We start from the raw sequence: 23,554 nt of genomic DNA, 5'->3' as shown, positions 1-23,554 counted from the left end.
ATCAGTGTATCATTATTGCTGATATACATTTTGCATGTATATTCCTATCTAGACCCTAACAGAAATTGTTTTACTGAACATAAAATGCCCAGTCTTTTCTTATATTCTTTAAATAGTTTATTTGCTCTGCCAAGTTTCTAGTTTCAGTGAAATTGTTAAGAAATATAATACGCAGAGACTATATTAAAAAAACTGATAAATTCCTTGATGTCTAATTAAGAAGAGTACTGTGTTCTCCACATCCTTAATGATCTCATGATATTGTAAGCAGGTTGTGATTTGGCATGCTTTTACGGATTGCACCCAGCATGTAAAAAAAATTCCTTTAATTGTTATGTGAAATGTTTGCATATGTGGTGATTATCTGTGAACTCATTGTACATGTATCCAAATGTGTTTTCTATTGTGCTTGATTTTGCTGGCCATTCTTGAATGTCTTGGCAACTCAAGAAACATATGTTCTGTGCTGTCCTCTGTAATGCATATACTCTGATGTTTTGTCATATTTTGTCAGCTTTTATTTTACTCTTTTTCCAACAATATATATTTATATTTGTTGGAAACAAATTTATGCAAAGACAATTTTAGTAAGCTTTGCTCAACATTGTCTTATTTATTAATTTGCCAAAAATTGTTCAAGATTTTAAACATCTACCTGATATAAATCTTTTGCAGTTAACCCACCATCAGACTTGAATTTTACAATTATAGATGAACATAATGTTCAAATGTCATGGAAAAGGCCACCAGATGCAATAGTGGGTTACAGAATAACTGTGGTTCCAACAAATGGTGAGTTCTGTATAATTTTTTAATGTGATTACAAGCTTTGAAATGTTGAGTTTATTTTTGCCTGTATCTAACTTAGGTATGAGAGTAGCCATTAAAATCTGTTGTAAGTTAGTGATCAAGCCTGGGTAGCAGCAAAGGGCATACAGGAAAAACAGTTATTCTTCCAAGTTAGAGCTATTCTTGCCTTAGTGTTTACCATTTTGGAACTGCAAGTAACAAGTTTTGGATGCCTTTGCTTTGTAAGTGGCAAAAGAAGGTTGAATCATCATTCTGCTCCTCTTCTATGCTTTCACCTTAAAGTTCAAGAATTGTATTATGCCGTGTAAGACAGCCATTATTCTATTTCACTTTGAGAAATAATCAGTATAAAAATTATATTGAATCAGAACAGGACATGATTTGTTAGATGATAGTACATTTTGTATGCACATTTCAAGTTTCAAATTTCCTGGAATTTATTAAACACTTTAGCAATTTTTTCACTATAAAAAAATTACATTGGCCTAAAGTTTCATGTTTCAATATTTATACTTCATGAAAACAGAAAGTGTATAATTCTAAAATTATTATTTTGTTTGAGATAGGTTATTGCCTGTTGCATTTTGTTTCACAATCAGCTTATCAATATTACTGGATTTTAAGGCTGCATTGAGTGTTTTATATATTTATTGCAGATGGACCTACTAAAGAATTTACTCTTTCACCTAGCACTACCCAAACTGTCATATCAGATCTTATACCTGATGTAGAGTATATTGTATCAATAGCTTCATATGACAACAGAGAGGAGAGTCTGCCTGTTTTTGGCCAGCTGACAAGTAAGTAGCTGCAGTACAATTAGAATGCAAATTAAGAAAACTGAGCGGTCATTCACAAAACTTGGCTTTGATTCAATTCTCCAACCAAATTGCCACATATCTAAACTCTCCTTCAATGGAGCTGCCTGAACAGCTTTTTTCCATTAGTCCTAGTAGAAGCAGAGAAAATTTGCACGAGATCAAAGGACACTAACATGGATATAGTGTCTGCCAACCCTACATAATTCTTGGCAGGAGGCCACTATGTTTTTTGAGCTATACCTACTTCCAATAAATTGCATCTGCTGAATTCAAAGGGAAGACAATCCTTGACCTCAGAAACAAATGAATTGAACTGGCATCCTGTGTGAGAAAGCAAACTATATTAATCAAATAATAATAAAATGTGACACAATATAACTAAATGCATACTAAAATATGGAATTTAAGCTTTAATAGTTTATATGAATAATTAAAAAGCATAAAATAAATTTAATTAAATAAATATGCATAGCAGACTCTTTTCTATGACACATTTCATATCATGTCTCAGGCTTCACAAAGAACCATGGGGAAATTATCAATTCCCCTAGGTGTTAGAGACGGGTAATACTGGTATTTCTTCCAGGCATGTTGCAGTTAATTTTCAGGAATTTTGTACATCTACAAGATGTACCAATACAGAAGTTTCTTAAATATTTACATTTTTGGTATTTTGTGTCATGCCGAATACTACGTTGTCAAATCTGGAAGTACAGGTGGTATATTCAGGATCTGCATTTATGTTTTTGTGTTCTGAGGCTTGTTAGATGCATGTCTCTAATTCCTTATGTGCATTTCTTTGATGTTTAAAAATTTAACTCTGTTTCCCCCATTCATTCTGTCTATGTTGTGCTTTGTGTAGTTCAGACAGGCGGCCCAGGGATACCAGAGGAAAAGAAGGTTGAGGCTCAATTACAAAGTAAGGTGCTTTGCTTTTCGACTTATCTGACATTTATCTTATCTGAAGTCTAGCTCGCAAAGTTAAACTGTGCTTCTGTGCTACCTACCAAGAAGTTAACTTGTAAAGTTGTGCAGAGTTGAGAAAACTTGTGAAGAGACTTGTGATAGAAAGACAAGCTGCACTTAAAGATTAAGGTACAAAGTTGGCATTGAAACTAGGGATTTCATGCAACTAACTTGAGCAAGCCCATGAGTGTCTTGGTCCTATCAACAAAAGGTGTCATGCTGTGAATAAAAGGCTTTGCAAAAGAGCCTGTGCAGCTACAATGGGGAAATAAAGATGTGAGGCACAAATGGTAAAAAAATAAATTTTTTCTGTAACATCAAATCATTGCAAAAAGTTTTCTATGGGTGTTTTCATCTGTTGTGGCATAACGGATCTTGTGGATTAGCGTGAAAGGTGTCTCAAAGCAGTTCCGTTTTGATAATGGCTGTTAGAAAACTCATATGGGTGTTCACTTATGTGAGTAATGTTTCTCCAAGCAAAGCATCCCAGATAAGATCAATCTTTTAAATATTGCTTTGGCTTTTACCTACTAAGTTTCATTAGACATTTCTCACTGATTTGTAAGAATGTAATTGCCAATTTGCTAATAGAGTTGGTTTTCCTTTTTTCCCTGTTTTGTTTCAGGATGCTCCATAAGTGCGATGACAGATTTAGTTTTCCTGGTAGATGGTTCATGGAGTGTAGGAAGAAATAACTTCGGATATATTCTGGACTTCATGGTTGCCCTTGTATCAGCTTTTGATATTGGGGAAGAAAAAACGAGAGTTGGAGTTGTTCAGTACAGTTCAGATACAAGAACAGAGTTCAATTTAAATCAGTATTTCAGAAGAAGTGATCTCATTGATGCAATTAAAAGGATACCTTACAAAGGTGGCAACACAATGACAGGTACAGATTTCCCACATACATGTTTATTCAGCATTTGATTTCATAGTTCAAATTTGCTTTAAATCCTAGTTCATACAAGTCTAAAAACACACAACTTGTGATGTTGATTTTAGGTGAGGCTATTGATTACCTTGTTCAAAACACCTTCACCGAGTCTGCTGGAGCAAGAAAAGGCTTTCCCAAAGTAGCCATTGTCATTACTGATGGAAAAGCTCAAGATGACGTAGAAATTCCTGCAAGAGAGCTTCGTAACATAGGAGTTGAAGTTTTTTCCTTGGGTATGTTGAGTTTTTCTAATGATTGAGAGATTAACTTTCATAAAAAGTTAACTTATAAGTTTTGCAGACAGTTTGAAGAATTTCCTTATGCCCCTCTTTTCGTGTGTGCACCTTGAAATGGGTCATTTGTGCCCTCCAGAGGGGAACACACCAGTTATGTTAATTTGATGGTAAATATGTAGCTTCTACATTGAGATTAATATGACTGACTAGCATGGTTTCAACCTTGGCCTCATTGTCCCTTACACCATGTTATTTTCCCTGGTTGAAAATTGAGTCTGCCACTTCATTTTATTAATCATTATTTTGTAGTCTGATTGTTGATCATGACAGAGGCAGAACTAATTTAAACTCAGATTTACACCCAGGATGTTTTAATACTTCACAAATACGTTGAAGGTGTATGTATTTTAAGGCTACTTAACCATAGCCCTGTCTATTACAACTTCTAGGTATCAAAGCAGCAGATGCAAAGGAACTCAAGCTAATTGCATCTCAGCCATCACTGAAGCATGTGTTCAATGTGGCTAATTTTGATGGAATTGTGGATATACAGAATGAAATTATCTTGCAAGTGTGCTCTGGTGTTGATGAACAACTAGGTGAACTGGTTAGTGGGGAAGAAGGTGAGATACTTTATAAAAAAGTATTTGTAGCTTCAGTTTATCCCAATGTCTATTGAGGAGGCTATCCCTACTTCCTTTGCTTTATTTCTAGAGTTTCATCCGTTGCCTCACTTAGCAAGTGTGGAAAACTGGTTTCAGTTTTGTGTCTTTAAACGCAGGATAACAGAACATGTGATGTAGCAGATTTGGATTAGCTCCATTATTCCCTAGTTTCAAAGGCAACACAGTGATGTGCAGTTTGGACACAGGTATCACTTCTGTGGAAAAATGTGTTAAAGGGAAAAAAATTGCTTGGTGAAGGGTCAAAATATGTAATGGATGGAGAACCAAAGCATGAAAACTGGAGAAAACTAAGAAAACAAAGACATGAAGCTGTATCACTGCAGATTTCTTGCCCTGTAAAGTTTTAATAACTAGTTATTTTTTGGCAAAAATGGCAGTAGAGATGACTCTGCTGTTGTATTCTGCTTAAGCTGCATTTTTTCACACTTTCTAACGTGTTCCTTTGAGTGGTTCCTTCACTTTTGGTTGAAGCAGTTTTAGAGCTGGGCAGCACTTCTCCTGGAACTTATACTTGAAGGACCACAAATGCATTGCTCATATTTTTGCCTTCTCACTGATGTCTCATTTGGACTGTCCTGTAGTTAATTTCTGTCTATTTATGCTAAAAAAAAAACAAACCCAAAAATGATTTCAGTAAAAATCAAGCAAAGATAACTAAACTTATTCCAGAAATAAAAACTGTTAAGAACATATGTTTATAATTGTAACTAATATTTTGGATTTGCATTTGATTTCTTTCAGTGGTGGAGCCTCCTTCAAATCTGGTGGCAACTCAAATCTCCTCAAAGTCTATTAGAATCACTTGGGATCCATCCACAAGCCAAATAACTGGCTACCGTCTGCAGTTCATTCCAATGATAGCTGGGGGAAAACAACATGTACTGAGTGTGGGTCCTCAGACAACTGCTCTGAATGTTAAAGATCTCTCTCCAGACACAGAGTACCAAATTAATGTTTATGCAATGAAAGGACTGACCCCCAGTGAGCCAATAACGATAATGGAAAAAACACAGCAAGTAAAAGTTCAAGTGGGTAAGTCTGGACCCACCTTATTTTCAAATTGTAGCTCTTTGTTGATGGAACCTCTGATGCTTGTTTTAATATCATACCTTTATTATTTTTGAGAAACAGCTTTGCTCAGCATCATTTACATTGCTTATAAGCAGTTGTGTGTGATACACGAACTACAGATACAATTGTAATGCTATGTGGCTATTGAAAATGCATTTACAGTGGTTTTTCTTTTTCTTTGTAGAATGCTCACGTGGTGTGGATGTAAAAGCTGATGTTGTGTTTTTAGTGGACGGTTCCTACAGCATTGGTATCGCCAATTTTGTAAAAGTAAGAGCCTTTTTGGAAGTGTTAGTTAAAAGCTTTGAGATATCACCTCGAAAAGTGCAGATAAGTCTTGTCCAGTACAGCAGAGATCCCCATATGGAGTTTTCTTTGAACAGATACAACAGAGTGGAAGACATAATTCAGGCTATTAACACCTTCCCCTACAGAGGTGGATCTACCAACACAGGCAAAGCAATGACATATGTGAGGGAGAAAGTGTTTGTTACCAGCAAAGGATCAAGACCAAATGTGCCAAGAGTAATGATTCTTATCACTGATGGAAAATCGTCAGATGCTTTTAAAGAACCTGCAATTAAGCTGAGGGATGCAGATGTAGAAATATTTGCAGTTGGTGTGAAGGATGCAGTGCGTACGGAGTTGGAAGCTATCGCATCACCTCCTGCGGACACCCATGTTTACACAGTGGAAGATTTTGATGCTTTTCAAAGAATATCATTTGAACTTACACAGTCTGTCTGCCTACGAATTGAGCAGGAGCTGGCTGCTATAAGGAGAAAATGTAAGCAACTACTATTACTTAGAGGAATGTAGAAAATGCAATGAAAAGAGGATCTGAACCAATGTTTTGTGCTTATAGTTACCTTAAGAATTTATTTTGATGAAATTGTCCATATACAAATGATAATTTTAATAACCGGGGATTTGCTTTCATTTTCAAATATATTAAAAGCAACAGATGAAATTAATGGATAAATGGAAATGAAAAAAATATTAGAGAATTTTTTCCCCCACCCCTGCTAGGTATTTAAAAAGCTAATAAAATGTGTGTCTATTGGAATGGCCTTAGTGCATATGCTCTGCTTTTGCATTCAATGTCTGGAGTAAAACAGTTACCAGAGCATTCTTTTTTTAGCTCTACAAAAAGAGGTGGCAAGTCTAGGCTTGTCTTTTAGATGCTGAAAGGCAATGAAGTAAGGCCAACAACTCTAAAGGGCAATTTGATAAAGTTTTAGGGTAAAATTAATGGCCCTCTGGAACAGGCTTAGACAAGACAACTTGAGATAGAAGATGCTAGGTGATAGTGATTGCAATCTAATGGTAAAGACTGAAGTGAAGAGCACATGAAACCCTTCACATGCATCCAAATTAGGCCAGCATGGATAATATTTAACATTCAGCAGTTTTCTTAATTGCCAACTTTGGTCAGATAAAGTTACTTATAGTTGCACCCATAACGTCCCTACCTATGCTTAGCAAGACACTAACATTGAAAAGTCCCCGTTGTTGAAAGCCCAGTTCTCTTTAAAATGAAACCTTTTGTTTCAGGATAGCTTTGAGGAACAAACCAGCAAAGCAGCCTTTGTTTTAGAGGGCTTGAACGGTTTTAAGATCCCCACTGACAGGATGGCTAGGCCAAGCAAAACAAGCCCAGGATGTCAGATTTGTGTTTGTGCCTAGTGTCAAATTCCTTGTTCCCCCTTTGACTTCACTCCTGAAAAAATACTGGGTTTTATTTTGTCTTGTTTTTAATCTAGATCTGAAAAAAACCCCAACACTTTTTAGTTTCCATTGAGGACATAATGTTATTGCTGTTCATTGGACACATGAAATCGGGAACCCAACTTGATAATCAGATTCTAAATTAAGTTTTCATAACTATATATTTTTTTTAGAGTCACTGTTTTCATTTGATCTAGAAATCACTGAGTTGGTGCTTCTACTTACTGTGAATGATTTTAGGCAACCTAGATATGATGTTCTTGAAATTTGATAGATATAAGCAAGTGTAGAAAACAAATCTTGTGTGCATGCAAAAAAAAATCTGTTAAATTAGAATAAGTCAAATGATTGAGGAACATTTAATTATTTGTTGTAGAAATTTTGTATTTAACATATTCTTGCCAGTCTGTCTCATATGCACATTTTTGTTTCCATACAGCTTACGTACCTGCAAAGAACATGGTTTTTTCTGACATAACATCGGAGAGTTTCAAAGTGAGCTGGTCTCCAGCTGGGTCTGAGGTTTTGTCCTATCTCATTAAATATAAAGTAGCAGTCGGTGGAGATGAATTCATTGTTTCTGTACCAGCTTCAAGTACTAGCTCAGTTCTCACCAACTTACTACCTGAAACTACTTATGCAGTCAGTGTGATTTCTGAATATGAAGATGGTGATGGCCCTCCCTTGGATGGAGAGGAAACCACCTTAGAAGGTAGGATTCCCATTATTCTCAGACACAAGGGAGCCATATGTTCAAATAAGAATTTCCTTAACTGGAGAAAGGGGAAATGAGGAACAGCCAACGAAGGCCGAGAAGCTGTACAGCTGTGCAGGATGAGAACAAACATTGTTGTATCTCAGTGCATTCAGTGAAGATTTAAAATTCCAATAATATGCAAGCAAAATTGCTAAGATTGGACTTTAATTTTTCTGAGGTTGGATGTGTTCCTGTGCTGTGTTCCTTTGCAGTGGCCTGCTTTCAAATGAAATAGTGTGCTCTCAACATTAAATTCCATGGCATGAATTATTGTCAATATAGACTCAAGTTGGACTAGATGAACATTGCAAATCCTTTCCAATGGAACTGTTCAGTTCTATTCTATTCTATTCTATTCTATTCTATTCTATTCTATTCTATTCTATTCTATTCTATTCTATTCTATTCTATTCTATTCTATTCTATTTAATAATTATGAGACTGATGCAGGAATGCATGCTGACTTCTATCCATTTAAACACAAATATGTGCCTATGCAATTTGCTATGTCTACTAATATAACACTAATAGAAATCTTGTTCTATATACAATAGGCTTAAAAGGCCTTGAGTTTTAGTTAACTGTTTTTTTATCAGAAATTAATTGGTCTGATCCAATAACTGGTTCAAAACTTCCATTGATGTCAGTATGTCTTTTATGTGATCAGTGGCTGTAAATTTAAGCATGGTAGCTTTACTTTCTCTTGATAGAGTTGCCATGATGCATTTCTCCTGATTGAAAAGAGCAGCATGGCAGTAGATTTGATAGTCTATTCCAGTAGCTGAACACTCAGTCTACTTTAAATCATGCTTTTAAAGATATTGATCTACTCTTTTTCATTATTCCATGCTGTCATTCGTGACCTTTGGTGACACAAATGGTTCCAAAGAGCAAAAGAAACAGCTTGAAGATTTGTTAGTTGCTCTTTCCTCTTAAGACTGATAGAGATAAACACTTTTAAAATTGCTTAGTTTGGATGTTAAGTTTGGAAGATACAGGTTTCACTGTCAGTGTGCACATTTCCATGACTGTACCAGAATATTTTGGCCACACATAATTTTCCCTTAGGAAAACAGACAAACTCTTGGCCGATAGAACATGTATCTTGTGTGCATAAGGGACAGGAGAAGGAAAAGATTTAATAAAAATAATCTGCCTTCCCATTTGTAACTGATACTACCTTAAATAATTATTAACATTGTGATCTGATGATATCCCAGCACATCTCAGAAGACAGAGTTCTTCTACAGCCACGTAAACATCAGCAGCTCTCCATGCAGATCTAGCTGACAGTTTGAGCCAGATGGCTTTCTTGGCAATTAACTTTGGTTTCAGGCTTTTAAAGGATTTGAGGTTGAATATTGTGTTTCTGATTAATAGAAAACAAGTTTCTTGTTTTTAAACTGGGATTATTAATTACTCCACTCTTAACTTTGAAGAACAATACTTATGGAATATAGATAGCAAACAACAAAAAACCAGAACTTTTTCCTCCTAAGTGACAGTGCTATGTACTGCTAGGCAGCATGCAGTACAGTAGATCTTTATTTCTGTTGGAAGTGTCAAGCCTTTTTTGCTGTGCTCACTGAGCTCATCTGAACTGCTGTATCTTTTGTCAAGGAGCAGGCTAGGTTAAAGGATTAACCACAGGTTTTTTTTTTTTCTTTACTTTTTAGGGTAACAAGCCATTTCTTTGAGTTAGAGACTAAATTAGGAAACCTTTTTTAAATATTAGATGCAATTCATATTTCAATGAATATATTTTTTTGTTTGAAATATTCAAAGAAATAGAATTGGTTTGGTGGGGTTTTTTTTCCCTTTGTTCCTTGTTTGTTCTTGCAAATAGGATAGCTGAGTGTGTAGTCAGGTGTATCTGACAAATGCCATTTTCTACCTGTAAATGGAAGAGGTGCAGAAGCAAAGGGCCACAGCAAGGAAACTTGTACCATTTGTTGTGTTAAGAAGTTTCCTCACTATGCCCGAATGTCCCCTTAGACTGTTCAGTTCTACTGTTACCACTAAACACAGTCAGACTATCTTAAGTTTCAGAAGCAGTTGTATAAACTGGGATGAATGTACTTTTGGAGACAACTTCGTTCCACTGCTGAATGTAACTATGATCCTAAATTTTCAGAACTTACTAAAGGTGTGTGTACCCTAAAGCAATGGTAGGGCAATATAAGCAGTTTTGGTAAGCTGGATGAACTAACAGAATGGTTGACGTGGTTTTGCTTCAGATACTTCTTCATTAAAGGCAAATATTTACAACTTACATGTGTATATTTTTTGTAGTTAAAGGTGCTCCTCGAAACTTAAGGATTACAGATGAAACTACTGATAGCTTCGTAGTTGGCTGGACTCCAGCTCCAGGAAATGTTCTGCGGTACAGGCTTGTTTATAGACCACTTACTGGAGGAGAAAGGAGACAAGTGACTGTCTCAGCAAATGATAGGTCAACTACTCTGCAGAATTTGATCCAAGATACAAGATATGAAGTGTCTGTTGTTCCTGAGTATCAGTCTGGGCCTGGGAATTCATTGAATGGATATGCAAAAACTGATGAAGGTACATGATCAATGTTTTGAACTTAGTAAGCATGAGAAAAACTCACTGCATGTTGACATATTCATACTGAAAGGAGAATAAGCCATATAGTCTATATGTATTATCATAAATGCACAGAAAATTATAATATTGCTCAAGCTTAGCTGAGAGATAATGTAAGACAATGGAATTTATCAAAATTGTAATATTTCATTTTAAAATACAGTGTTTTGAACTTGATACGGCAAGGTAATTTGTGTGAAGAATCTACTTGTATGTTTAATTAATTGTCTCCATGATTCTTCATATAGTCAATGATATAAATTATATACCTTTTGAGAAAATTTGTTTACACTTTGTGCTGAATGTTTAGCAATAAATTAATGGAACATTTAATTTTCTCAAGTTATCACTGTAGATTTAATATATGTGAAAATCCATGATCCTTTAACATGTATCATGCCTTATTAAACAAAATCCAGAGAATACTGAAAGTATGGCTGTCCTGATCATTGTTGAAGTTTCACTGATCCATCAAAGTCATAATCAAAAAGACCTCTTTAGGAAATCAAAACATGTTAATTTCACATTTCATTTGTCATCTTCAACTTGATTCTGAAGACAGTGACTTCAACATGGATCTTTGTTGAATCTGAGCATATCTAGAGGTGCTAGTATGTGTAAGTGCTCCAGGATTGAGCCTACTTTAACAGGGAAAAAAGAAATTAAGTGGACCTTATTGTGCATTTTTGCCTAAGGCGGGTGGGGATGAGAATGTACAGTCCTGATTACAGTAAAGGTACACTGTAGCAGTGTTGGTCCAGCCTATTAGATAATTATATTTTAGCATAAAATCCTATGTAGTGTTAGCCTAAGAGATAAACCAAGAAATTAAGCTTGCTTCAACTTGTTTTCAACGTCTTTTCACATTTGCAGTCCGAGGAAATCCAAGGAATTTGAGAGTTTCTGATGCTACAACATCAACAATGAAGCTGTCTTGGGGTGCTGCTCCTGGCAAAGTGCAGCAGTACTTTATCACCTACACTCCAGTCGCAGGAGGTGAAACTAAGGAAGTGACTGTGAAAGGTGACACTACCTCTAAAGTGCTGAAAGGCTTGGACCAAGCCACTAGGTATGCACTGACTGTGTCTGCCTTGTATGCCTCTGGAGCAGGAGATGCCCTTTCTGGAGAGGGGGAAACACTTGAAGGTAATTATTTATTGTTTCTGTTATTATTTATTCATTATCAGACCGATGTTTATGGTGTCTTAAAGTGTCTTTCCAAGTTTTCTGTAGAAGTAAATATCTAAATGAAAAATAGATGTGGACACTCTCCTACTTTGCATGGACTTTCCAAACCTTCTGTCCTTAGAGAAGAAAAGTGGGTTAAATCACTAGTTGTGGAGATGACTCTGTGTCTCTTGAAAAAGCTATTGCCAGAAGCACCAACCACAACTGACTGTACTTCCACACCAGCCTCCATTAAATATTTTGTTTTATAACTATTATCTTCCAAGCTGTTCTTGGCATATTCTTCTTAATGTAACAGGATTAATTAATGGGGTTAAAGCATCCATTTGAAAATTTGCAGCATTTCTACAGTACTGAGTTTGAAAGATGTTCAGGAGCCATTTTGGCATCAGAGAAACACATAGTCTTAGGCATATGGAGTCAATTTCTGCTTCTAACAAAGAACCTGAAGCTAACCATAAACAGAATGCTGGCAAAAGCATAAGTCAGACCCAAAGGCTTTCTTATAAGGAGGAAAGGCTGTTCTTTTTCTGACATTGAGCAGATAATTTCCCAGACTAATTCTCTGTGAGCATTCTCAATGTCATCTGTAGATTGTCAGAGGATAGGGAAAGCTTCCTCGTAGGCCTTGAAAGGAAGTGTGACTCTGCTCTGTGCTGGCCAGGGATGCACTGCTGAAATCTGGCACTGCAGCTGTGTAGGCACCACACTTGAAAACATCTTATGGATGAATTATGTGGAATTAAATCTTGTCTCTTGATGCTAGTCAAGTTACAGTAGGAGTATATTTGGTTCTCAGTATCTCCACCAGTTCAACTTTTTGTTTATTACATAGGTTATGAAAAAATCCAGAAAACGTATTTTAAATAGGAAAATATAAAATCATTTAAAAAATCACTTTCAATGATTCATCAGTGTGCTGAATTCTTCCTACTAAAATGTAGGCACTTGAACACTGCTGTTTGCAGCATGGGCTCCCTAGGATTCTTCTGTGATTGATGAAGAAAGGCAAATATTTCCAGTAGGCAGATAGTCCATCTGAGATATAATTTTTCCTTCAAATGAGCATTTCTCAGTCCACTGACTATACAGGAGTAAGTGGGAGATCTAGATACTGACTGCCCATCCCACTGCCTGAGACCCGCTTACTCTGATGGATGCAGCTGTCAGAGAATTAGGCACCTTGCAGTTCATGCTGAAAATTTCCTAACTGCCTTGCTTTCTCTACAAATGCAAGGTCCAAAGAGATCCTTTTGTAGGAGAAAAGAGCCTGTCTCCTGTTCAGAACATTGCTGAGATCCAGGTAAATGAAATCAGGTATGAATATTCTGCCCACAATCCCCAGAAAAGCCAGAGATGATCAGGACATAATGAACTTGCCTGTTGGTGGTGGCGCTGCTATTTCTTAGGTCTAAAATTTTTGGAAGGAAGAGGGAGGGTGAAAATGTGGATTTTGTGCTGTGTGGGAGAGTTTGAATTCACCTCCACACCCCAGCAGGTTCACAATACTGCAGAATATATTGGGCAAGAGTCTCCTTTATTTTTTCCACTGAACATGAGCCATTGTCCATCCAGGAATCAAATTTCACCCTCGGAACAAAAACAAACTGGGTCCCAGCAGACACAGGAAGCTGACAGCCCTGCTTTCTGCTCTGTGCTATCAGTGTGTAGAGCAATGCCTCAGTCTTCCTTTGCAAATCTTGAGAAGCCTCTGTCTCACTGTTAAACAGACTGAATGGTTCACTTCCTTAGGGACATACCTCAAATTTTAGTAAAGGTTTGACCAAGTTAGCTGTTTACATTTGGTAGAAACATTTTCATTGCGTATGTTTGCAGTAAACTTAAGAGAGCTCCTTTATTAACATGGAGTCGTGGAGACACCAAGTGTGTTTCAAATTCATAAAGTAAGCTTAGCATTTTATCCTATCATAAAACTTGAGCAAAAGAAAAATCTTTTAGGGCACTGCCCAGAACTGCAGTTAAAACACATCCTAGAGAGAGTGGTGAATGAAATACAGTAGAATCCAAAAGCCAAAATCATCAGAAAAACAGAATTCAGTCTCAAGTACAGATTGTCTTGTCCTTGTGCTCCCTGCCCTGTATCTCTCTCAAAGGCTCTGATTCTTATTTGGACTTTCTGCATTGCTAAATCGTTAACAAGAAGAAAAACTTTCTCAACATTGCTTAAAGAGCTAAATAATTTGAAAGAATATTTTCCTCTATCTTAAGAATAGGCTTATATGCAACCAGATGAAGTTTAAAATAGGTGTTGGACTTAAAGGGTCACAGAAGCATTTCTGTAAGATATTTTGCTCTAAGTAACTGAATTAAAACATTACATTAAAATTCAGTGACAGATTTCTTCTTGGGATAAATATAAATAAAGGAGCATCCTATCACTCAACTGAATGACTTCTTATCCAGTTCTTCAGCTGGGAGGAAACCAAATTAAAAATTACTTACTATTTTTACATGTATAGCTTTATGACTCAAGTGTAAATTCTTTGAAGATTCAGCAGGATTTGAAAATCCTTTCAGGGTGTTCTTCAGAAAACATTACTCTTCATATTAAAGCTGTCTCTTAAATTTTCTTGGTTAGATAAAATGTTAGTAAAAGCACTGTAGAGATGTCAATCCTTACTGAGTGATCAAAGGGAAGTGTGGTTAGATAAAAGGTAGGAGAATAGAGACAGTGGTGAAGGTAATCTGGCCCCTAAAGAGTTACAGCTGTGCTAATTATCAAGAACGAAGAACAAGCCTGCCCTTAATAGGCCACAGCTGGATCCAATTAAGAGGGGTATTATAAAAGAGCAGGTTGGTTGGTCGAGAGGGGAGGTGGAGTTTGTTGTCTGTGCTGAGAAGAAGGAGCTAGTGCTGTGAGGAGCTGCTCATGAAAATATCCAAGAAGGTAGGAAACCTCTGCAGCAAGACAACAACAATTGGTGACCCCGACGTGATCAAGGACCCAGGATGGTGCTGAGTTCCCCCTGAATGGCAGTGTGTGCAGCAGGACACGAGCTGTGTGACAGAAGTGGCAAATGGCAGGCCACAGCAGCAGGGGGTGCCTCAGCAATAGCATGGCCCCTGAGGAGTATGGGGGAAGGTTTGCTAAGTCATTTCAACACGAGCACTGGAACAAAAGCAACATGGAGCTCTGAGAGGCAGAGTCAGAGCTGCACAGACAACATGTAAGAGAAGCCTTCTAAAAATGTATAGTGGCCATTTCCACAGTAACCCAACGTGATTGGGAGTGGGCTGTAGGGCAAGGTGCAGCCGGAGATGGAGCCCAGCGTAGCAATGAGAGCAGCAGGGGAAGCTGCCTGATCTGGACTGGACAGATTTTGACACCTGAGGTACAGGTGAGCCGCTGGGGACACAATGAGAAATAACATATTGAGTGCTGAACAGATTGTTTGTTTGATATATGTGGAAAGGGAAAAAAAAAGAAAAACACACAAAAAAACCCCCCAAACCCCAAACTGTGATATTCCATAAGCATAAGTTGTACAGCTGTAGATATTGTCAATATAATGGTTTCTAATTATATGTAATGTAAGTTTGGGTAATGAATCAGTAGAAGAGTTTCTGATGGTCTGTAATGCAAGTTTGGGCAATGAATTAAAGTAACTTTGTAATTGAAAGAAAAGGGGGAATTGTGGTTAGATAAAAGGTAGGAGAATAGAGACAGTGGTGAAGGTAATCTGGCCCCTAAAGAGTTACAGCTGTGCTAATTATCAAGCATTAAGAACAAGCCTGCCCTTAACAGGCCACAGCTGGATCCAATTAAGAGGGGTATTATAAAAGAGCAGGTTGGTTGGTCGAGTGGTGAGGTGGAGTTTGTTGCCTGTGCTGAGAAGAAGGAGCCAGTGCTGTGAGGAGCTGCTCATGAAAATCTCCAAGAAGGTATGAAACCTTTGCAGCAAGACGGCAACAGGGAAGCAACAGAATACAAATTTCTTTTTGCATGACAGCAAAGACCTAATTCATGATATTTCCTCATGGAATATCTATCATGTAGTTCAGTAATCAGCATATCTGTGGTTTCATGGGGCAATAAAAGTACTTGAATTAGGCCAGGACTCTTTGAACATAGTAATAGATATTTTAAAAAAACTCTCTGACTAACAGTATGAAAGGTTTTCAGAATATTTGTTGCAGCATAAAAGACAGTATTTCACTGTATGGCCCTATCTTACCACAGTGAAGAATAAAATAACAAAACCTTTAAAGAAACCCAGACAATTATGAATAAAGAGTTGCAATTTTAGAACTGAAAGGTAACATTCAAATTTCAAAGCTTAATATAGAAATTTACATAAAAAGAGTTGTCATGCTGGCTGGGAAGCTAAAATAAATATGGTTGGACCAGGATGAAAAGTTACATAGGTCAGTGAAGTGAATACTTGACTAATGAGTAGCTGAAATAACTTGTCTGACTGAGGCTGGAAATAGGACAGGTCTTAACTTCTGGAGAAATAAACTTATCAACAGTAATGACAAAAAAGCTGTGAAAGGAAGCATAAAAAGTGTTTAGTATTTTAGTTAGTTTTTCCATGAGCCATGGTGTCTGAGAAAATAGTGTGGTGTGTGTTTTTCATTGCCAACAACCCAGAAAGAGTGAGCACTTAAGTATTTTTCTGTATCAGGAATCCCTATGGGGCTTACTTGATGTCTTCACCATATGAATTCTCACCAAACCTATTCAGTCAGTGGTGCCATAGTTGCTCATCATATCAGGAGCTAGGCTTGAGATTGCCTTTCAGACTGGTATGGTTACTAGTTCATGGAATTGATATGTAGCCTAAGAGGAGTGAATTTGAGTGTAGAGAACATTTCAGCACTAATAGCAAAGTGAGAAAAGAAGAGCTGGATACAGTACCTTCTCCAACTCTCTTGTAGTCAAGAGGCAGGAAATGAACAATCCAAACTCTCAGATGTTTATGGAATTTTACTGAATCACTAAATGGTCTCCTGTGATTAAGGATGTAGGCAAGCATTCTTCCTGCTTTCAGTAATGATTTCTTTTGTTCTGTATGTAGTAGTAGAACCCACATGGGCAGTTACTCTCAGACAAGAATATCCTTCAGCAGAGAGGAAAAGACCAGAAGTTTTTAGTCTGCTCTAATCTGATCTGCATGGACATGTCTGGCCAGGAATTCATTGAAGGCCCTTCAGTTATATTTGTTATCTCCAAAATATTTTGGAGCAGTTACAGTTTGCCCCCATATTCCTCTGCTTTGCTCTGCATGGTAGTTTTGCAGTGTTTTGAAGTAGTTTGTTTGTTTCAGGATTCATGGGAAAATTGATCCACAAAAACCCAGAAACCATTCTGTGTACTTGATATAATTTACCATCTGGGTAATCTCAGTTTCTCCTTGTGTTTTTTTTTTTTTTTGTGCTAAGCATATGCTTGCCCTTATTGCTTCTCTGCATAACACAGAGAGGGCAAATATCCCCCAAGTAACTGTAGATAATCTCTTTTATAAACTGTTTGCATAGCTCTCTGGTCCAGCCCTAAGATAAACACATGCCAGAGGATCAGCATTTTATGAACTGTTCACAGACAACATAGTGTAGAGAGTTTAGCAAATGAGTAATCAGAAAATGACTCATTTCTGAGAGTGCTGTTCCATATACCAGGTAATTGTTATTCAGAGAGAATTGATTTCTTTCTTCCTTTTTTTTTTTGTAGTTTTTGAGCAGGAAAAGGGAAACAATGTATTTGCCCCTTTGTCGAAGAAGTATGCTTTCCTTCTTCACTAATCCAGATTTTAGAAAACTTATAATGTACTCATCTTTTATATGACCTCTTTCAGTCATTGGCTGATTTTGTCTACAGTTATGAAGTACCATCCAGAGGTGAAAATTCTGGAGCTTTATATTTCATACTGCTTTAAACATAACTGCATGTGCAAAATATGTGCTGTAGAAAACTCTCCACTTTTATTCTCTCACTTTCAAAAGTGCATGGCAATCCATCACTGGGCAGCTTTGCTTGGAGCACTTCTATAAAGGTGCCATGGAAAAATTTTCCTCAGACATACTTTTTTGGCTATGATTCCCCTCAGCTCACACAAAGTTGTTGAATCTGCTAAAGTAAATGCAATCAGTGAATGCTACCATTGGTCTTGGGGTGGAACAGGGCTTGTGGCAGCTGGGGGAACTCAAAAAATTTGCCCTGGTGGTTATATTTGGTGTTATGTAATACAGATTGAAGAACAAGCAAGAAACACCCATGGAATGTCTTAGGGAAAAGTCTTTGTCTTATCTCCAAACACTCCAAACAAACCATTTGGCTTTCAATATTTCTTGGGATCGTATGATCTTTACGCGAGTCCTCATACACCAGAAATAAAATACACTGAGAAACATGGTGAAGGCAGAGAGTCTAAATGCAGCAGATGGCGGGCAGTTTGTGAGAGCTACTGTTTTTCTAATCTGTTTTTTAATAAGAGAAGTGGTTTTAAGTCTGGCAAGAATTTGATTTTCTGCCCAAATGCATGCTGTCAGATGAAAAGAACATACTGCACATTAGCTGCTAAGCAGATTAACTTTCATAAATTGCAGTTGTTTTAAAGACTAAAAAATTCATTGCAAGATGAAGCAATCAATACAGAAGTGCTTAATCCTAATAAATGTCTTAAAAGCTTGAAAGCTGAAGATCTGTTTTATGTGTCCTTTTGCTGGCAGATATATGGTTTGCAGAAAAGTTTTAAGAATATTTGCGTAACTGCCTGTAATCAGGGAAGTCATTACACTTTTAAATACAAATTTCAGAGAAATTTAGAAAAAAGGCTGATTCATTTTTTTCCCCAGAAAAATATTCAGTAATCAAGTTTCCATCTTCCTTGCACTGAGAAATTTCCAAGTATTTCCACTTATTATCACTGAAGATCCTAGGCTAGACACGCTGTTGGTAAAAAAGAACAATTTGGCATATGTGAAGTTGCTGGTCTCCATTAGCAGAGATGTCAGGCTGTTTTGTTTCTTATCTTTGTGCTTTTTAGAATAAGCAAAAAGAGATGCATTATATTCAGGAGAGTATAAATAAAATTGAGAAATAATTATGTCATTGTGTCTTCTGCTTTAGAATGAGAATCTTTGTTTCAGTGATATAGGACCCAAGCCTTCCATCCTGTTTGAGGAGTAGCTATTTGTGTTGTGAGAATTAGGCTGTACCAAGAGAAGATATGAAAAAAATGTTGTCATAACTGGGTCATTTTCAGTTTGAATTAATTTTCTGTTGTATATATTTCTTATAGTTTAGGCTTGGGGATTTTGGAGGCAGTCTTGTTTTTGGTCAGAAAATGAGTAGCAGCTCTTTGCTAAATAAATTATTCTTTTTTGCTGTTTCTGTAGTAACATAAGAATGCTTTAGAAATGAATGGCCTCCTACAGACAGAATAGTACAAATTCAAGTGACATTTTCTTACAATGAGATTTTTAGCCTATCACAGGCACTTTACGTAATGGTCAGACAGCATAGTGCTGCTTCCATCCTGACACAAACAAGGACTCAGTGTACTCAGGAGATTTAATGCTGTGTCATGCATTTTTAAAATTATACATTCCAAGATTTTTGAGTTTGACCTTTGAAACAGACTTGATAATCTGAGGAAAATTGTGGACGCCCTGGAAAATTATCTTAGTTTTTTCTAGGAAATGAAGTATGTATCAGGAAAAAATCCCAGCAGGGAAAGGTTGAGTGAATAATAAGAAGATACTTCTTCATAGTGTTAACTGAATAACTTTTGGAAAAGACAGAATATTAAAGGTGAATGTGAACACCTGTTAGTATTATCCTACATCAGGGACTCATTGTTTTGAGTTAGAACTCTCCTGGTTGACATCTTCTTGCCTTTCTGCAGAAGAGAAGAAATCTGCTTTCATGGGGTCATGTGAGGTTGCCTCTGTGTAGTAAGTCTTTGGCTTTCCCCTGCACCATGGCCACATCCCCCCTCTACTTGCCTGAGGCTGGTTGCTAACTGCTTTGTCTTGGAGGGAGGGATATCAGCCCACCTAAGTGATTGCCTCCTCCAGTGCTGAGAGGAGTTTGACCATTAGAGTACTATCTACTATCTAGAGTATCATCTACTATCATCTCATCTGATGCATACACTTGGATCCTTGCCTGTGGCAATCTAGCCTGCTGACACCATGCGATACTCCTGACTCAATGGGATTCTCCTGACTTTTGCCCATTGTAAGCAAGGCAGCACTCAGGCCAGAACATTTTGGTCTATTCCTCTAAGAGTGAAGGCTTATTTTGTTGATTCTGACATTTTAGGATGCTAGCTTACAGAAATCCTATGTTTAACTTAAATGAAACATAGCTCTGCACAAAATTTACCACTGCAGATTGATTTTGAAACCCAGTTCTAAAAAAACACAGACAGAAAGATGTTTACAATTTGGGCCCAAATTGCATGTAAAAATCCCACTGAGATCAGCTGGAGTTGTGTAAATGTCTCTGAGGGGAAAGGCCATTTGAATAGGGACATTTGATTTTTTATGAATGTCAACATTTTAATTTTAGCTGATTCAGTCTTGTGTTCAATAACAACTGTGATTGCTGGAGAGCTATGGGAAGTATGCCAAGTGGACAGAGGGAAACTGCTTTAATATCATATTGTGTCTCTGGCACACTACAGTGGAAAAACTTAATATGGAAACTGGACATTTCAGAAGTCCAGAATAGGGTATTAAAGCACCTGACTGAAGGTTACCAAGTGAATTTTTCAGTGTGTCTGCTCTAAGTGATGGTAAAGTTGTACAGGGGACTGCAGGCAGTGAAAAGTGCTCTGAGATAAAAACTGCCAAAGTGAATCTGACAGCCTGAATCTGGTGCCTGGCTTGCTCTCCCAGGCAAGGGTATGACTTGTCCATGCAAGCACTTTGTTTTCCTGTGTACGTACTCATTATGGCTTGCAGCTGTGCTTACACCAGCTGGTTTGATGCTCCAGAGTGTCATAGGACTCATGCCTGTTAGGGAATAATTTAAAAAAAAACAGCTCTGTCTTTGTTTGCTGATGTTTTGGGGGCTGTATGAAGTGATGAACATACATTAGCTTCCATTTCCAGTCAAGGAAAAGCAGGAGTCCTTTGCTAGCCAGCCAGTACTTTTCTTTCTCATGATGTGCATTGTCTCTCCATGCTCCTCAACTATCCTGTTTAAACAAGGAGGCAAGAAGTGGATGTTCAACAAGCATTTCTGAATGCATTGACCACAGACAAAAAAAAATAGGTTCAGATGTTACAGTTTGAAGATTTTTGTGTGTACATGAGATATAAGCAAGTTACCTAGGTGTGGAGACTCTGTGGGGCATTCCTGGTTGAGGGAGACACAAGAAGCTTCCCTCAAAAATCTGTTAAGACTTCATTGGCTCCTTGCCCTTTTCCTACAACCCTACAACCCTGAGCCACTTCCTCCCTATTTCTAGGTATTTTGTTTTAATCCAAGGGAAGAATATTTCATAGGTCTCATTGTATGTGTGTTAGTGGCCACATTATACCATTGTTATTATGGAGGACAAATGTATTTCTTGACTCTGAGTGTAGCAGCATTGATATTATTATATTATTCCATATTATATTATGGAATCCTAACAGTTTAAGACTTAGTGTGGGAGTGCATGTTAAACATAGGTATTCTCCTAATAATAAATTAAAAAAAAAACCAAAACAACAAAAACAACACTGTGGGAGATAAGTGAAGCAGAAAAAAGCTGTGAGTGAACTTCCACCTCACCTGTGAGGTGCAAACCAAGTTAGCGTGTTATGTTGAAGAAATGTTCTCAGTTGCAGAGTAACATATAAAATGTCCAATTTCCCTTGGTAGGTAGGTTGTCTTGTCAGCAGTTTCCAACTATTTGAAGTAAAAATTTTCCATTTAGTTCTAGTGGTTTGGTAGAAATCCCAGTTCCTTTTCCCTCTTTTACCTTGACTTATAAAAAAGACATTTAGTTCCAAAGAATATTTCTTTCAGAACCAACATATTGCAGTAACTGCTGTTCATTATAACCCATTCCAAACAAATTATTTTCCTCTGTTATTTAATGACCTCAATAATGACTTAATCAATATGGGTTTTAAATAAGAGGTTATTTTTGCAGTATTTCCAACATATATCATTAGCTGTAGTATCCAAGAGTAGACTTGCAAAAAATTGTGCTGTGGTAGCAGATACTTGAATACTGAAATCATGTTGTGGCAGAGCCGTGTTTTAAAGTAGCCAAAATAAAGTGACTTGTATATTTATATTACATTAAAATATGGAAAGAAAGGTTTTTATTGTGAGACATCTGTGCATTCTATCAAGTTAGGTTTTCCATATTTTTTCCATTTGGATTGCCTTAATATTTTTTTTATTGTATGAAAAAGCCAAGATTTGAGAGTAGGAGCTTAAGAGCAGACAGAAAAATTGTTGTAATTTACTTTTGAAGGCAAATCTTTTTTTCAGGCTTCCAGGAAAATTGTTATTTGGAGCTCAGATTCTGCCTTGGCTTTCATTTAATGCAGCCACTGAATTTGGTGAGACTTCATGAAGCATGAGCTGAATTGTGCCTTTTCACTATAACTTCTTCAGTATATGCAATCACTATTGTGAAATGTTAACTGAACTTTACCAATCCCTCTGTATGTTAACCTTTATTTGAAGAGAAGATGCCATAAATTGTGGTAATTTGTATTATGCTGTTAGAATTCACTTTGAAGGGTACAATTTTAAGAACTGATGCAGAGTTAGGATAAAGAAAAAGAACTGTGTCCAGAAACTCATGATGCAATGTCCCTAACACCGAATTAAAATCAGAACCCACCCCCCCGCCAACAACACATGTTCTGTTAGCTGTATTTAGGAGTAATCTTTGTGATTGTTATGGTACTCTCTGATTATGCATTTTGTGTAGCTGGTGAATCTTTGATAGGTTGACATTCATTTCTATTCATCATTAAGTCAAGTGGGATTAGTTGGCTCACTTTTAATGAAGTTGCACCAGCAATGAGATGTTTCTAAAACAAAACTTTCTACAGATAATATTTTTCTGTTCCACTGGGATTGTGTTTGGAAGTGTTGCAGATTGTGGTGGAAGTAAAAGACAAATTAATATGAAAAGTGAAAACTCAGACTATGAGCAATTTGCTGTTCAGCCTGAAACTGCTTCAGGCTTCTGAATGTAGTGAGGTCTGTTCTTGCAATGAGACTAAGTAGTGGAAATTGGATAAGTATTGAATTCCTCTGTGTTCAAAGAATTTTGATTCTGCTCCTGTGACTGCTATGGATTAGTATAAGGATATATTTTTATCAGTGAGGTTAAAACATCAGGGATGCCATGAGGCCACCCCAAGTGTTTAAGTCATCTTGCTAAGTAAGAGCCACTCAGGAATGTCCTGTAGAGTGAGAAATCCCACAGAGAATACACACCAAAGAACTGAGTACTTCTTTGTCTATGTGGATCTGGTTTCATAGAGCCCTTTTGCAGATTTTTCTGTGATGAGGCTGTAGCACTAAATCTACCAGTCAATGCTCCTTTCCTGCTATCAAAAGAAAGCCATTGCAACAGGAAAATTGAACATATGTTATAAATGTACATTGAACATTAAGCAGAGGCACTCCTTTCACTGCACAACTTTAGACCAACGAGTTTGATTTTTAGGCAGAGGAATTAGTCTGGTGTGTTAGGTGAGACTTACATTTCCATCTGACACTGGATTTCACAGACTAATGAGCTGCTTCCTCTGTTCCAAGCTGG

General features: G+C 37.1%; 1 protein-coding gene across 10 annotated transcripts in view; it reads left to right on the top strand.

Annotated features, from left to right (window-relative positions):
* COL12A1 (collagen type XII alpha 1 chain) overlaps nt 1–23,554 on the top strand; it is a 99,488-nt gene that overhangs the window by 10,640 nt on the left and 65,294 nt on the right. For 8 of the 10 annotated variants that reach the window (XM_064412429.1, XM_064412430.1, XM_064412431.1 and 5 more), the window contains 11 exons: nt 676–792; nt 1,467–1,610; nt 2,494–2,550; nt 3,223–3,486; nt 3,600–3,764; nt 4,217–4,390; nt 5,195–5,485; nt 5,709–6,311; nt 7,692–7,964; nt 10,302–10,574; nt 11,490–11,762. The exons of the other annotated variants lie outside the window; for them this stretch is intronic. In XM_064412429.1, the coding sequence (XP_064268499.1) occupies nt 676–792; nt 1,467–1,610; nt 2,494–2,550; nt 3,223–3,486; nt 3,600–3,764; nt 4,217–4,390; nt 5,195–5,485; nt 5,709–6,311; nt 7,692–7,964; nt 10,302–10,574; nt 11,490–11,762 (2,634 nt within the window). The remainder of the gene's footprint in view (nt 1–675; nt 793–1,466; nt 1,611–2,493; nt 2,551–3,222; nt 3,487–3,599; nt 3,765–4,216; nt 4,391–5,194; nt 5,486–5,708; nt 6,312–7,691; nt 7,965–10,301; nt 10,575–11,489; nt 11,763–23,554) is intronic. 10 annotated transcript variants of the gene reach the window in all.

This window comes from Passer domesticus, chromosome 3 (assembly GCF_036417665.1).
Source record: "Passer domesticus isolate bPasDom1 chromosome 3, bPasDom1.hap1, whole genome shotgun sequence".
NCBI classification, from domain to species: domain Eukaryota; kingdom Metazoa; phylum Chordata; class Aves; order Passeriformes; family Passeridae; genus Passer; species Passer domesticus.
This window is presented reverse-complemented; position numbering and strand designations above follow the sequence as displayed.